The 13,752-nt window shown below is 54.2% G+C and overlaps 1 protein-coding gene across 2 annotated transcripts; it reads right to left on the bottom strand.

Moving 5' to 3' along the window:
- Positions 1-6,627: 6,627 nt before the first annotated feature.
- On the bottom strand, positions 6,628-11,600 carry TUBB4A (tubulin beta 4A class IVa). 2 transcript variants are annotated; one of them, XM_033854537.2, is made up of 4 exons: positions 11,451-11,600; positions 10,808-10,916; positions 10,589-10,699; positions 6,628-8,277 (listed from the first exon to the last, which is right to left on the bottom strand). In XM_033854537.2, the coding sequence occupies exons 1-4, from the start codon at positions 11,505-11,507 to the stop codon at positions 7,220-7,222; spliced, it is 1,335 nt and encodes a 444-aa protein (XP_033710428.1). In that variant the 5' UTR covers positions 11,508-11,600; the 3' UTR covers positions 6,628-7,219. The 2 variants fall into 2 exon arrangements, with proteins under 2 accessions (XP_033710428.1, XP_073659445.1); XM_073803344.1 differs by lacking the exon at positions 11,451-11,600 and adding an exon at positions 11,011-11,025.
- Between the last annotated feature and the right edge of the window lie 2,152 nt (positions 11,601-13,752).

Genomic DNA, 13,752 nt, shown 5'->3' with positions numbered 1-13,752 from the left:
GTGTGCCTAGGAATTTGTGTCTAGTCCATCAGGCTGAGTGAAGATGTGGATGACTGGGGATTCTCATTCTGTGCATGTCCACATGACTGTGGGTGCGAGGGCATTTTCATGCTGAGGAGGAAGAGGTGAGCAGATGCACCAGCATGTGAACACACACACACACACACACCTCCAAACCCCCCAGCCAAGACATAGGTGCACGAGGCTGAACACAGCTCGGTGCCCCCTTTCTCTCCAAGGGGAGCTGGATCTCAGACAGGGCTGGGGATCAGGGGTGGAGAGTACCCGGGGCATCCTTCTCCCCTTCTCATACTCTTGGGCCTTGCTATAGAATGAATGTTTGTGTTCTTCCCCCACCCCCGAATTTACATGCTAAGTCTTTAAAAATTTTTTTTATTTTTTGGGCTGCACTGAGGAGGTTGCAGGATCTTAGTTCCCCAATCAGTGATTGAACCTGGGACTACGGCAGTTCAAGTGCAGAGTCCTAACCACTGGACCACCGGGGAACTCCCGGTGCTATATCTTAACCCCCAAGGTCATGGTATTAGGAGGTGGGGGTCTTTGGAACATCATTACATCATGAGGGTGAAGGCCATGAATGGGATTAGTGTCCTCATAAAGGAGACGTCAGAGAGATTCCCTCATCTTTCCACCATGGGAGGACACAGCAAGAAGACGGCCATCTATGAACCAGGAAGCAGGCTCTCACCAGGTACCAAATCTTCTGGTGCCTTGATCTTGAAATTCCAGCTTCCAGAGCCGTGGGAAATAAACGTCTGTTGTTCATAAGCCACCCAGTCTATGGTATTCTGTTAGCAGCCTGAATGGGCTAAGTCAGGCACAGCATTTGCAGAGATATCCCCAATCCTTCTTCATTTCTGAAATTTACTCCAATTCAATCCAATGGCAAACCCATGGGATGAGGATAAAGGAAGAGTTCACATCCCTGAGTGAAAGTGGGACCCTCTCTGTCCCTGTTTCTGCATCTTTTTTTTTCTTTTTGGCTGTCCTGTGCAGCATGCGGGATCTTAGTTCCCCGACCAGGGATTGAACCTGAGCCCCCTGCAGTGCAAGTGTGGAGTCTTAACCACTGGACCACCAGGGAAGTCCCCCTGTTTCTGCATCTGTAACAAGTAAGTATGGTGCCTGCCTCAGAGATCCTGTGAGGGTTCAATGAGAGAATTCACATGAAATATTTAGTATGTGGTCAAACCTGAACGGAGCTTTTGATATGTTCTCTGTATGATTATGGGAGATGGGTCAGTGAAGTGGTTAGAGAATGATTTTGGAGTCAGAGAGACTTGGGTTCAAGACCTGACTTAGGTCTTTAATGTCTGTGTGACCTTAGGCAAGTCATTTGACCTCTCTGTATTAGTTATCTATTGCTGTGTGACCTATCACCCTAACGTTAGTGGCTTAAAAGAACACACATTTATTATCTAACAGTTTCCCTGGGGGCTGGGATCCTGGACACAGCTTAGTCGGATCCTGTGCTGCAGGGTCTCTCAGCTGTAATAAGGTGTCCATTGGGCTGTGGTCTCATCTGACGGCTCAACTGAAAAAGGATCTACTTCCAAGCTCACGATGTGGCCGTTGGCAGGATTCATTTTATTGTGGACAGAGGACCTCAGCTCCTTGCTGGCTGTTGGTCAGAGGTTACCCTCAGTTTTTGCCATGTGGACCTTACCAACCTGCTTCTTGCTTCCCCCTAGCAAGCAAGCTGAGAAGTCAATAGAGAGCTCACCAAGACAGAAGTCACAGGTTTTTGTAACACAGGCTTGGAAGTAGCATCCCATCGCCTTTGCCACATTGGTGCCATATTACATCTGTTGGTCAGAAGCAAGCTTCAGGTCCAGCCCACGCTCAACGGGAGGGAATCACACAAGCACATGAATGGGGGAAGACGGGCATCATGGAGGGCCGTCTTAGAAACCACCTTCCATCTCCCTGTGTCTTTGTTTTCTTGCTATAGTTAAAAAACTTTTATTTTTTAAATTTTTTGGCCACACCGCGTGGCTTGTGGGATCTTAGTTCCTCAACCAAGGATTGAACCCGGGCCCTCAGCAGTGAAAACTAGGAGTCCTAATCACTGGACCGCCAGGGAATTCCCATGTTTTCTCACTTTAAGAGGAGGAAAACAGGGACTTCCCTGGCGGTCCAGTGGTTGGGACTCCACGCTTTCACTGCCAAGGGCCTGGGTTCGATCCCTGGTCAGGGAGCTAAGATCCCACAAGCCTCACCACACAGACGATAAATAAATAAATAAATAAATAAATAAATAAATAAATAAATAAACTTCATACATCTTTATTAAAAAAAAAAAAGGGCTTCCCTGGTGGTGCAGTGGTTGAGAGTCCGCCTGCCGATGCGGGGGACACGGGTTTGTGCCCCAGTCCGGGAAGATCCCACATGCCGCGGAGCGGCTGGGCCCGTGAGCCATGGCCGCTGAGCCTGCGCATCCAGAGCCTGTGCTCCACAACGGGAGAGGCCACAACAGTGAGAGGCCCGCGTACCGCAAAAAAAAAAAAAAAAAAAAAAAGAGGAAAACAATACACCTCACAACACGTGGATTCATTTGCTTGTTCATTCAGCAAAGAATTACTGAGTATCTGTGTGGTATAAACTGTTCTACGCACGCACGTGGTGAGCAAGGTAGTTAAGTTTCCTTGAAGCTTACATTCCGGTGGGTAGGGCAGGGGACAGATAAAGAAACAAATCTACAAATAGACGAGATAATTTGAGTTACTGGTAGGTGCTCTCAGGGAAACGGAACAAGATAAAAGAGGCAGAGTGACTGGATACGATTTAGAGTTGCCAGGGAAGGCTGCTGTGAGGCGGTGTCCTTTGAACTGAAATCTGTGGATGAGAAGGGGCCAGTCATGTGCACCTCGGGGGAAAGAAGGAGCAGGAACGGCATGTGCAAAGGCCCTGAGGTTGGATTGAACTTGATATGATCAAGCGCATAAAGGCCACAGTAGTTTCAGCTTAGGGAGGGAAGGGGAGGGGGATGAGGTTGTCATCATCAGTCATCAGCGAGTGGAGACCAAGGTGAGAAGTTTAGGTTTCAGTCTGAGTAGCATGGGAACTGCGGGAGGGAGGGTTGTGATTTGCATATAAAGGTGCCTCTCTGGCTGCTGTAGGAGGACGCTGCACACTGCAGAGGGCAGGGGTGGCAGCAGGGAGCCCAGGGAAGTGATGAGGGGGAATTGCCTGGGTGAACAACAATGGTGGCTTAGACCAGAGTATAGACGGCTGGAGAGGAGGGGGTCAAATTCAGGATAGATGTTTTTTTAAGATTTATTTTATTATTTATTTATTTATTTAATTTAGTTTTGGCTGTATAGGGTCTTAGTTGCGGGCACGTGGGATCTTTGGTTGCTGTGCACAGGCTCTTCCTTGTGGCGCACGAGCTTCTCTCTAGTTGTGGCACGTAGGCTCCAGGGCACGTGGGCTCTGCAGTTTGCGGAACGCAGGGTCTCTTGTTGAGGTGCGCGAGCTCAATTGTTGTGGCGTGCGGGCTTAGTTGCCCTGTGGTATGTGGGATCTTAGTTCCCTTACGAGGGATTGAACCTGCGTCCCCTGCATTGGAAGGCGGATTCTTTACCACCGGACCACCAGGGAAGTCCCCAGGTTACATTTTGGAGACAGAGACAACTCGACTTGAGACAGGCTGGGACCTGGGACCCTTTGCTGCAGTGCTTGGCCCTGGATACACCTCTCTTTGAGCAACAAAATACAGGGAAACTATATGGGACTAAAAATAACTCAGTACATGTGCAGTTGCGGCAAATTCTGGACCCAAAATATGCAAAGAGACCAAGAAAACCCAACTGCCACTTTTGGAAAGCCTGGAGCAAAAACAGGGTGTTGGGAGCAAAAGCAAGGTACTGGGCATGCCCCGTGCACTCAACACCACCAGAGGGGTGGGCAAGCCACCTAAGCCATTGCTCCGGCCCGACCCCCTGGACACACCCCGCTACCCTCACCCCATATAGAGAACCAGCTCGCCCCCCTGCACCCCTGCTCAGCAAGTGAACAAGCAAAGGAAACTAATGTTTGTTCTCGCTCCCTCCTGCTGCTGCAGGTGCCCCAATAAAGCCTTGCCTGAATTTCTTGTCTGGGCTCCAGTCAATTTCTATTGATTGGGGAAGGCCAAGAACCCTGGTCGGTATCAGATTCAGCAAAAGATAAGAAGAATGTGCCGGGCCCAGAAAACAATGAGTCCAGGCTGACTTCCAGACGCAGGATTTGAGCGCACAGGAGGTGCGGTTTCTCCGCGAAGGGGATTTAGTTGGGCAGAATAGGGAGTTCTTCTGGGGCCACATTAGGTTTGGGATAATAAAGACAGCCAAGCTCACTGCCTAGTTCGTCGTCTTTCTGCCCCACCGCCCAGTGCTGGGCTGGGCCTGCCGAGATGACGGTGGCTGCAGGCTGGATTTCGCAGGTTGCCTTCCCCATGCTTCTCCTTCCTCCTGGCTGAAATGGGACCCAGGGAGGGGGCTGGGGCCCCATCTGGGGCTGGTGGTCCAGCGAAGAGCCTGGTGGAAAAAGTTAATTGGCTCTCAGCATCCCTCCTTCTCTCTCCCTCTCTCTCCCTCTCTCTCCCTCTCTCTCCCTCCCTCTCCCTCCCTCTCCCTCTCTCTCTCTCCCTCTCCCTCTCTCTCTCTCTCTCTCTCTCTCTCTCTCTCTCTCTCTCTCTCTCGCTCCTTGTTGGCCTTTCTCTGTACCAGAAGCTGGGGGAGGGGGGAACTACATTTCCCAGACTTCTTTGCAGCTCTGGTTCTGGATGCAGATTAGGTTCTACCAATGAGAAACGCTCATGAGAGATTTGGAAGGTAGAAGTGAGGCAGAACTCTGTGTGTGTGTTTAATTATTTAAAATTATTTTAAATTCACTTTAATTAATTTTTGTTCAGCCCTCTAGCGGACCTGTCTCTGTGGATTTGTGGGCGTTGGGCAGTGTTTCTGAACTCAACAGTTCCGGTGGCAGCCTCCTGATCTCCACCGTGCAGAGAAGCAGCTCCCAGGGTGCTGTTCCAACTTATTCCAGGGCTGCTCAAAAGGTGGGCTCACAGGCAGCATCACCTGGGAGCTTGTTAAAAATGCAAAGTCTCCCCCCCCCCACCATTGAATCAGAAACTATACGGTGGAACTCAGGAAACTGCGTTCTTTCAAAGCTGTCCTGGTGACTCTTTTGCTAAAGTTTAAGCACCGGCCTATAGCCCCCTCTCTCAGCCCCTCCAACGACGTTGTAAGCTCCTAAATCCTTGTATCCAATCCCTTTCTGCTTGATATGCCTAGAATGGTCCCTGCACTGAACCCTGGCGGATAAAATGCAATCAGAGTTCTAGACTTAAACGGCCAGCGTTTGAATACCAGGTCACCACTTCATAGCCATGGGACCATGGACAAGATACTTTGTAATTTCCATAGCTGGCCATAGCTGTATCTTCCATCCCACATGCTCTTCTAGAATCTTGCCACTCTACTCTCAAGAGGTGCGGTCTGTAGTCCATCCCCTTGAACCTAAACAGGGCTTTGTGAACACCTCAATTAGGAGTCCTCAGGACACCAAGCAACCCCTAAAGTTAAGTCAGAAAAATGCAATGAATTCTGCCTTGCTCTCTCAGGATGTTTGCTCTTGGAGAACCCAGCCACCATGCTGTGAGGAAGCCCAAGCAGACTATGCAAAGGTACTGACACCCTCCTTCTACCTGCCCCTGCTGAGCCCCGAGGCATCAACTTGGCAGTCATGTGAGTGAGCCACCTTGAAAGGAGATCCCTCAGCCTCCAGCAGGATTCTCTAGCTGATGCCACAGGGAGCACCGATAAGCTGCCTTGCCAAGCCCTGCCCAAATTGCAGAGTTGGGAGCAAAATAAATAACTGCTGTTGTTTTAAGCCCCTATATTTTTTTGGGGGTGGGTAATTTGTTACTCAGCAAGAGCTAACTTATATACTTTGTCTCTCTAAAAGCTCAGATCTTTGTTTTTTGGCCGCGCTGTGCAGATTGTGGGACCTTAGTTCCCCGACTGGGGATCGAACCTGCGCCCTCTGCAGTGAAAGCGAGGAGTCCTAACCACTGGACCGCCAGGGAATTCCCTAAAAGTTCAGATCTTACAGTGTTGGTGTGAGGTTTATGAGATAAGGCATGTGCCAGGCCATCAAAGTGCTTCACACATATCAGTGACTCTGGCAGGACTGCCCCTCGGGCACTACCCCCAACTGCCAACTACCCAGCTTCCTTCCCTAGGGACTCCCCCCTCCAGCTTTCCATTCTTGCAAAATGCCCCACAGAGAGTGGCAGCATCTCCATCACTAAGAACCCACCCAGTGCCAGGTACTGTGCCCTTGAGTCCTTACAAACATCCTTGAGGTGGTGCATGGGGGGGAAACATATGAGCCCATTTTACAGGTGAGCCAGTCGAGGTTCAGAGTGGGCCAGCATCTTGCTCAACACCAGAGGCTGAGTTAGTGGCGTAGCCTGGTCTGTCTGACTCTGAAATCTCTGCCCTCTCCCCACCCCCAGACTAGAAGTTCCTTCAGCACCCACCTCCATCCCATAGGGAGGAGCCCTCACGTGACCTTCCTACAGGATGATGAAAAGTACACTCGGCAGAAACACGGCAGGACAACAATTAATTTATTGAGGGTGAGGTGGGGGGAGGGTCGGGGAGCAGCCTCTCTTGCCCACATGCTCCAGGGCTTCTTTCTCCCCCAGCAGCACCCCTGGAAAACCAAGGTCGGCGGGAGCTGACGGGAGTGAATTCAGGAAGGAAATGGGGGGTCATGGAAGCCAGAAAGGTAGTCAGTTCAGAGGGCGGGTGGGACTTGTGGGGTCAAAGGTGAGGCAAGTTCAGAGATGAAGGGAGAGACTCAGAGGGAGGAGTTGAAGTAAACCAGGGCTTATAGGTCTGCGGGGTGCAATGGGGCTCGTGGGGAGGTCAAGGGTGGAGAGGTCAGGGGTGAAGGAGGGAACATGGAGTTAAAGGTGGGGCTTGTAGGGTCAGAAGTGAAGCTGGGCTCATGGGGGTGTCCAAGGTGGGAGAGTTCAAGGGGGGTCAGAGATAAAGTGGGGCTCAAGGGTCAAAGGTTGGCCGGGGAAGAGGTGCAAGGTTGTAGGGTCAGAGGGGAGTCAGGCTGGGAGGTGAAGCAGGGGGTTCTTGGGGGGTCAAAGGTCAGCATCCTAGCAGGGCGCTGATGTGAAGTGATGGAGGCGGCCCTAGGCCACCTCCTCCTCGGCCTCCTCCTCAAACTCCCCCTCCTCGGCCGTGGCGTCCTGGTACTGCTGGTACTCGGACACCAGGTCGTTCATGTTGCTCTCGGCCTCGGTGAACTCCATCTCGTCCATGCCCTCGCCCGTGTACCAGTGCAGGAAGGCCTTGCGCCGGAACATGGCCGTGAACTGCTCCGAGATGCGCTTGAACAGCTCCTGGATGGCCGTGCTGTTGCCGATGAAGGTGGCGGCCATCTTCAGGCCGCGGGGCGGGATGTCGCACACGGCCGTCTTCACGTTGTTGGGGATCCACTCCACGAAGTAGCTGCTGTTTTTGCTCTGCACGCTCAGCATCTGCTCATCCACCTCCTTCATGGACATGCGGCCCCGGAACACAGCGGCCACGGTCAGGTAGCGGCCGTGGCGCGGGTCGCAGGCGGCCATCATGTTCTTGGCGTCGAACATCTGCTGGGTGAGCTCGGGCACCGTCAGCGCCCGGTACTGCTGGCTGCCCCGGCTGGTCAGCGGCGCGAAGCCGGGCATGAAGAAGTGCAGGCGCGGGAAGGGCACCATGTTCACGGCCAGCTTGCGCAGGTCGGCGTTGAGCTGGCCCGGGAAGCGCAGGCACGTGGTGACCCCGCTCATGGTGGCCGACACCAGGTGGTTGAGGTCCCCGTAGGTGGGCGTGGTCAGCTTCAGGGTGCGGAAGCAGATGTCGTACAGCGCCTCGTTGTCGATGCAGTAAGTCTCGTCTGTGTTCTCCACCAGCTGGTGCACGGACAGGGTGGCGTTGTAGGGCTCCACCACCGTGTCCGACACCTTGGGCGAGGGCACCACGCTGAAGGTGTTCATGATGCGGTCCGGGAACTCCTCGCGGATCTTGCTGATGAGGAGGGTGCCCATCCCGGACCCCGTGCCCCCGCCCAGCGAGTGGGTCAGCTGGAAGCCCTGCAGGCAGTCACAGCTCTCGGCTTCCTTCCGGACCACGTCCAGGACCGCGTCCACCAGCTCGGCACCCTCTGTGTAGTGGCCCTTGGCCCAGTTGTTGCCGGCTCCAGACTGGCCTGAAGAGGGAAGGGGAGGGGACACCCAGGCTGATATGGGGAAAGCCCACCCTCCACCCCGCTCCCAGCCATCCTAGTAGTTGAATAATAATAACAAAATCATTATTACTATTATTATTGTTATTATTATGACTTGTTCTCTCGGGTTCCATCCTTGCTTCCCTTCACCCAGCAGCCAGAAGGATTCTGATAAAACCTAAATCATGTTCTGCCTTAGCTCAAAATCACCCCAGTTCTTTCATCTTTCAGTAAAAGCCTAAATCCTCCCTTCGGCCCACAAGGCCCTGAATGACCTGCCCCGTCCCCTCCCTGCCCTCCCCTCCTCCCTCTCTCCCCCTCGCTCACTCTGCCCCAAGCACACAGGCCTCCTTGCTGTCCCTGCCACACACCCGGCACAGTCCTGCCTCAGGGCCTTTGCATATGCTGTTCCCTCTGCCTGGAATGCTGTTCCCTCAGATACCTACATGGCTCCCTCTTTCCCCTTCTTTAGGACTTCGTTACCCTCCGCAGAAGTGATAAACCTGTTTTTTTTTAATTGGTCATGTTTATTGTCTGTAATTTCACTGGGGAATGCAAGCTCCAGAGGACAAGGATTAGGATTAGAATATTGGCTGGTATTTTTGTGAGCAGGTAACATTTCTTCTTGCCCCCTCCTCTGCTTCCATCCTGGTCTGGCCCCCTCATTGCCCATCTGGATCAGGAGAGTTGCTTCTGCCTTGGTCCTCCCACAGCCTCCCCCCAGTCTGTTCTCCTTGCAGCAGCCAGAGGGCACCAGTGAGCACCTGAGTCAGGTCCTGTTCCTTCTCTGTCCACAGCCCTCCAGGATTCCCACCTCCCCGGGATAAAAGCCGAAATCTTCCCTACAGCCTACAAGGCCCTGCACGACCTGCCCCCATCTCCTCCCTGCCCTCCCCTCCTCCCTCTCTCCCCTTCCCTCACTCTGCTCCAGCCACATGGGCCTCCTCACTGTTCCTCCAACACACCAGGCCTGGTCCTGCCCCAGGGCCTTTGCACGTGCTGTGCCCTCTGCCTGGAATGCTCTAACCCCAGGTACTCCCCTGACTGACTCTTCAGGTCTCTGTTCAATGTCACCTCCTCTGAGAGAATAGGATTTGAATTGGGTGGTCTGGCTCCTGAGTCCACACTTTTCTACCACCTCCCCTGCCTCACCTACCAGAGGCCACAGAATCTTTTTGGCCCGACTGGAGCCACCCATAATCATCCTAGAATCCCTCACATCTCTTGGTCAACCTCATTTAGTCTTTCCATAGCCACTTCCTGAGGATCTATTGTGCGTCATACCCACGCATGACCATCATTATCTTCCTGAATCTTTGCACAGACCAGAGAGGGGAAGTCACTCGTCCAAGGTCACATAGCTTGTCCCGTCAATCCCTAGACTCCAGAGTAAACTACTGTGTACTAGGAGGAGGGGCCTGGGGGAGGGGGAGCCTGGGGCCTGATGTCAGGTGGGGATGTGCAGTTAGCTTGACCTAGAGGTACCAGGAAATGTTTCCTACACGGTTGTTCAGAGTGTGCAGGCCCCTTCAATCTGAGGGCTGCAAATGTGCCCACTGTCTTCACATATGCTGTTCCTTCTGTCTTACACACCTTTCCTCCCTTCATTGCCTTTTGGTCAACCCTAGTCCTATTCATCTTTTAGGCTGCAGACATTAATAGTGACAATGATAATAAAAATGACAACAGAACATCAAATGCTTAGTTATCTTTTCCTCTGTGCTAGGCATTGTTCTGAGTTCTTTACACGTGTTAGTGGCTTTAAGTCTCACCATCCTGAAAAGTAAGTTTTTGTATAATCCCTGTTTGAAAGATGAGGAGACGGGCACAGAGAGATTGAAGGGCCTGTCCAAAATCACCAAGATGCCTCAATCAGTGGCTGAGTTTGACTTATTTCTCTTCTCTTCCCAGCTCCCTCCACCAGCTTGGGGGTGGGGGCAGAGAGCTTTATCTGTTTTATTCTTGGCTATATTCCCAGGGGGCACAGTAGGGCCTGGTATGCAGTAGGTGCTAATAAGTGTTTGTCGACTGCATGATGTGGCAGAACAGGGATTTGAACACCGCAGTCTGGCTCAGGTCCATACTGTTAAATTAAAATGCTACCTTCTCCGGGAAGCCTTCCCTACCCTGCGCCTCCCCTGGATTCCCACAGTGGCCTGTGTATCCGCTTTCCCCGCTGGCCTCTGGGTTCCTGAGTCTAGATGCTAGGTGAAGAATTTTCACCAAGCATGTGGAAGTGAAAGAATCTGGGGAGTGGGGGCTTCCCTGCCTGTGTCTCATGATGGTGACTCACCAAACACAAAGTTGTCAGGACGAAAGATCTGGCCGAAGGGACCTGAGCGGACAGAGTCCATGGTGCCCGGCTCGAGGTCCACCAGCACAGCTCTGGGGACGTAATTTCCTCCTGCAGAGAAGCAGATGGAGAGCAGCTTGGTCAGCGCCAGGAGCCAGTATCCTGTCCCCTCCCAGGCCCTCGCCACCCCCACTCTGGCAGGTGCCCCCTGCCCCTTACCTGTGGCCTCATTGTAGTACACGTTGATTCTCTCCAGCTGCAGGTCACTATCCCCATGGTATGTGCCAGTGGGATCGATGCCATGCTCATCACTGATCACCTCCCAAAACTGGGGGGGGAGGGCGGTGGTAAGGACCAAGAAGGTGGAGCCGGTGGCCAGGTCTGCCCCACCTCCATCTTCTGGGCTCAGGACCCCCACTCACCTCCCTAGCTGCCACCTGTCCCCCAGGCAAGGTGAGTGTGGAACCTAGAGGCAGAGTGGGCGGACGAGGATGAGGCAGCAAGAAGGGAGCTGTGGGGGCGGGGTGGAGCAGACTCACCACCGCAGCCCAGCGGGCTGGGGTCAGCGCTCCCTGGCTGCTGCCGTGGGGAGGGGCGGGGTCTCTTTGTGCGTGTGAAGGGGACAGTGGGCCAGCTGTGAGGCCAGCTGTGGCAAGCGGACAGAAGCCTGGGCCCCACCCCCATGGGCCTCTTTGTTCCCAGCTTGGCCCTGCCCCCTGCGCCCTTCCCCACCGTCCCTGGGGTGCTGGCCTCCTGGGGGGCCCCGTTCCCCAAAAGGCCCATGGTGGAGGAGCTCTGCGGAGCTCGGTGGACCGCGCTCCGCATCTCTCGACCGCCTCCCCAGGCCCGGTCCCTCGCGTACCTTGGCTCCGATCTGGTTGCCGCACTGGCCGGCCTGCAGGTGCACGATCTCCCGCATGGCGGCGGCGCTGATGGTGGACGCGGCGGCGCTGGTGCTGATGCTGGGAACTGCGGCAGCGAGGCGGGTGGTGGACGCGGCGGCGGCGGCGAAGCACGGTCCCTGCGCTCCCGGGGCGCCTCTATATGAGCGGGCGGGGCTCGCGTCACTGCAGGTCACCGGCCCGCTCCGCCCCCCGGTCCCGCCCCGGGACGGAGGGTGCGGGGATTGACGGATACCCCTCCCCTGCCGCCGGGAGACCTCTGGGGGCAGGGGCTGGGGCGAGCCGGGGCTCCGTGCGCCCCCCACCCCGGGCCGTGGGGGGGGGGTGAGGCCTCTCGGGCACCAACAGTACCATCTTCCTCCATCCCACCCCTCCCGCCCCCAGCCAGGCCTGGCGACCCGGGTTTTGCAGGGATTGGGCGGGGGGAGGGAGAGCGCCCGGTAAACAAGCAGCCGGGAGATTCTGCCTCTCCCGGCTCTCGCCCCGAACGACCCTGCCTCAGTTTCTCCGTCCCAAGCCTCCCTCCGCATTCCGTTTAGTTCTCGTTCGCCAGACTCTCGCATTAACCGAGAGGGCTCCTAGTGGGGCCGTTCGCCAGACCCTCGCATTAACCGAGAGGGCTCCTAGTGGGGCCGTTCGCCAGACCCTCGCATTAACCGAGAGGGCTCCTAGTGGGGCCGAGCTGGCCGCTCCGGAGCAGCCGACAGTTTTGGGAGGAGGGGGCGGTCGGTTTCTGCAGGACTTGTCTTGAAGCTGGGTAGTAAGTAAAACCACGATTTCCCTTCCATGTTTGACTGCGGATGCTTTTGGAAGCTGATGGAGGTCTGGGGGGGACTTTTCGCTCCCCCTGGACACCTCGGTTGGGCTTTGGGTCTGTCGCAGGTGGGGTCACCCTCAGCCTTGCCTGGGGTCGAACATCAAAGATTAAGACTTAGAGCTGGATTACATACTGCGGGGATAGAGGGCTTCCGGCGGGCTGCCTTACTCCCCCCAGATCGGCACCTCTCTGTTCCATTGTTATAATTTATTCCAATCCATCGTCCTGCCTTTGCATTTATTACTATTATGACCTTGCACAGGCCACTTGGCTTCCCTCTGGCTGAATTTCCTGCAAGATGGGGCTGTCAGGAACCCTCTAGGCGGTTGAGAGGGTCCAAAGATGGCCCAGTTAACAAGATGGCCCCGGTTTCCCCTCGCAGAGTAAACGATAAATTGTAGCTATTAGTATTACAATTATTATTGTAATACTGGGCAAGACTTCCTGTGCTGCCCCACAAGCGAAGGCCAGACTTCTTGGGGCCACTTTCTGCTGGCAGCCTCCGGCTCTGCCATCCCTGGAAGCCTCTCTCTCCCTCCTCCTCCACAGCTTCTGGCTACTGCGGGGTGGGGGTGGGATTAGCCAGGTCGGCTGAAGGGCTGGGACCTCACGCTCTCACCAGTGGCTTCCAATTTTGTGGTTCTCAACAGGGAGCGATTCTGCCCTGTAGGGACACTTGGCAATGTCTGGAGATGTTTTTGGTTGTTATGCCTGGATGGGTGTGTGTGTGTGTTACTGGCATCTAGTGAGTGGATGTTGCTAAACGTTCTAGGGTGCACAGGACAGTCTCCCCCTCCCCCCAAAGAATTATCTGGTCCAAATGTCAATAGTGCTCAAGGCTGAGAAACACTGTTATTTGAGAAAAACAAACAAACAAAAAACAACTGAGTTAGATCTTTAGGCTCACAATAGACACCAGAATAAACTCCTGATGGATCAGACAGTACAAACGAGGGTGGCCCCCCTCCCCCTCCCCCTCCCCCCAGCAGCTGTGAATGACTTCCTCCCTCTGTGATTTAAACGTGTACAGCATCCTGGGACTTCAGTAGGTCAGATGATTACGGAGCACAGTCTCCTGGGGGTCAGCAGAATCCCCTAAGCCAGAAATTCTCAGCTGGCGGTGATTCTCCACCCCCCGCCCCACCAACACACAGGGGAAACTTGACAATGTCTGGAGTCATTTTTGATCTTTACAACTTGGGGCTGTTATTGGCATCCAGTGGGTGGAGCCTAGGGAGGCTGCTCAGCGTCCTACAGTGCACAGGGCTGGCCTCTGCAGCAAAGGATAATCTGGCCCCAAATGCCAATGGCAATAGCCGAGGTCGAGAAACCTGATTGAGACTTCTGAGGTTATCAAATGTTCTTACGGTTGATCCCCGAGACCCGGTTCCCGGATTGAAATAGGAAGTCCATCAACGCATGTTAATATCTGTCAAAAATTCATA

The sequence above is a fragment of the Tursiops truncatus genome, chromosome 3 (genome assembly GCF_011762595.2).
Source record: "Tursiops truncatus isolate mTurTru1 chromosome 3, mTurTru1.mat.Y, whole genome shotgun sequence".
In the NCBI taxonomy this organism is placed as follows: Eukaryota; Metazoa; Chordata; class Mammalia; order Artiodactyla; family Delphinidae; genus Tursiops; species Tursiops truncatus.
The sequence above is the reverse complement of the archived record's forward strand: the minus strand, read 5'-3'. Positions and strand labels throughout refer to the sequence as shown.

What these genes read in the sequence shown, in the direction of transcription:
- TUBB4A (XM_033854537.2), bottom strand. Translation starts at nt 11,507, where the DNA reads ATGCGGGAGATCGTGCACCTGCAGGCCGGCCAGTGCGGCAACCAGATC. An exon ending in GCAACCAGATCGGAGCCAAG is followed by an intron (nt 10,917 to 11,450) that starts GTACGCGAGGGA and finishes CTCCCCCCCCAG; the next exon opens with TTTTGGGAGGTGATCAGTGA. An exon ending in TCCTGACAACTTTGTGTTTG is followed by an intron (nt 8,278 to 10,588) that starts GTGAGTCACCAT and finishes TTCCCTCTTCAG; the next exon opens with GCCAGTCTGGAGCCGGCAAC.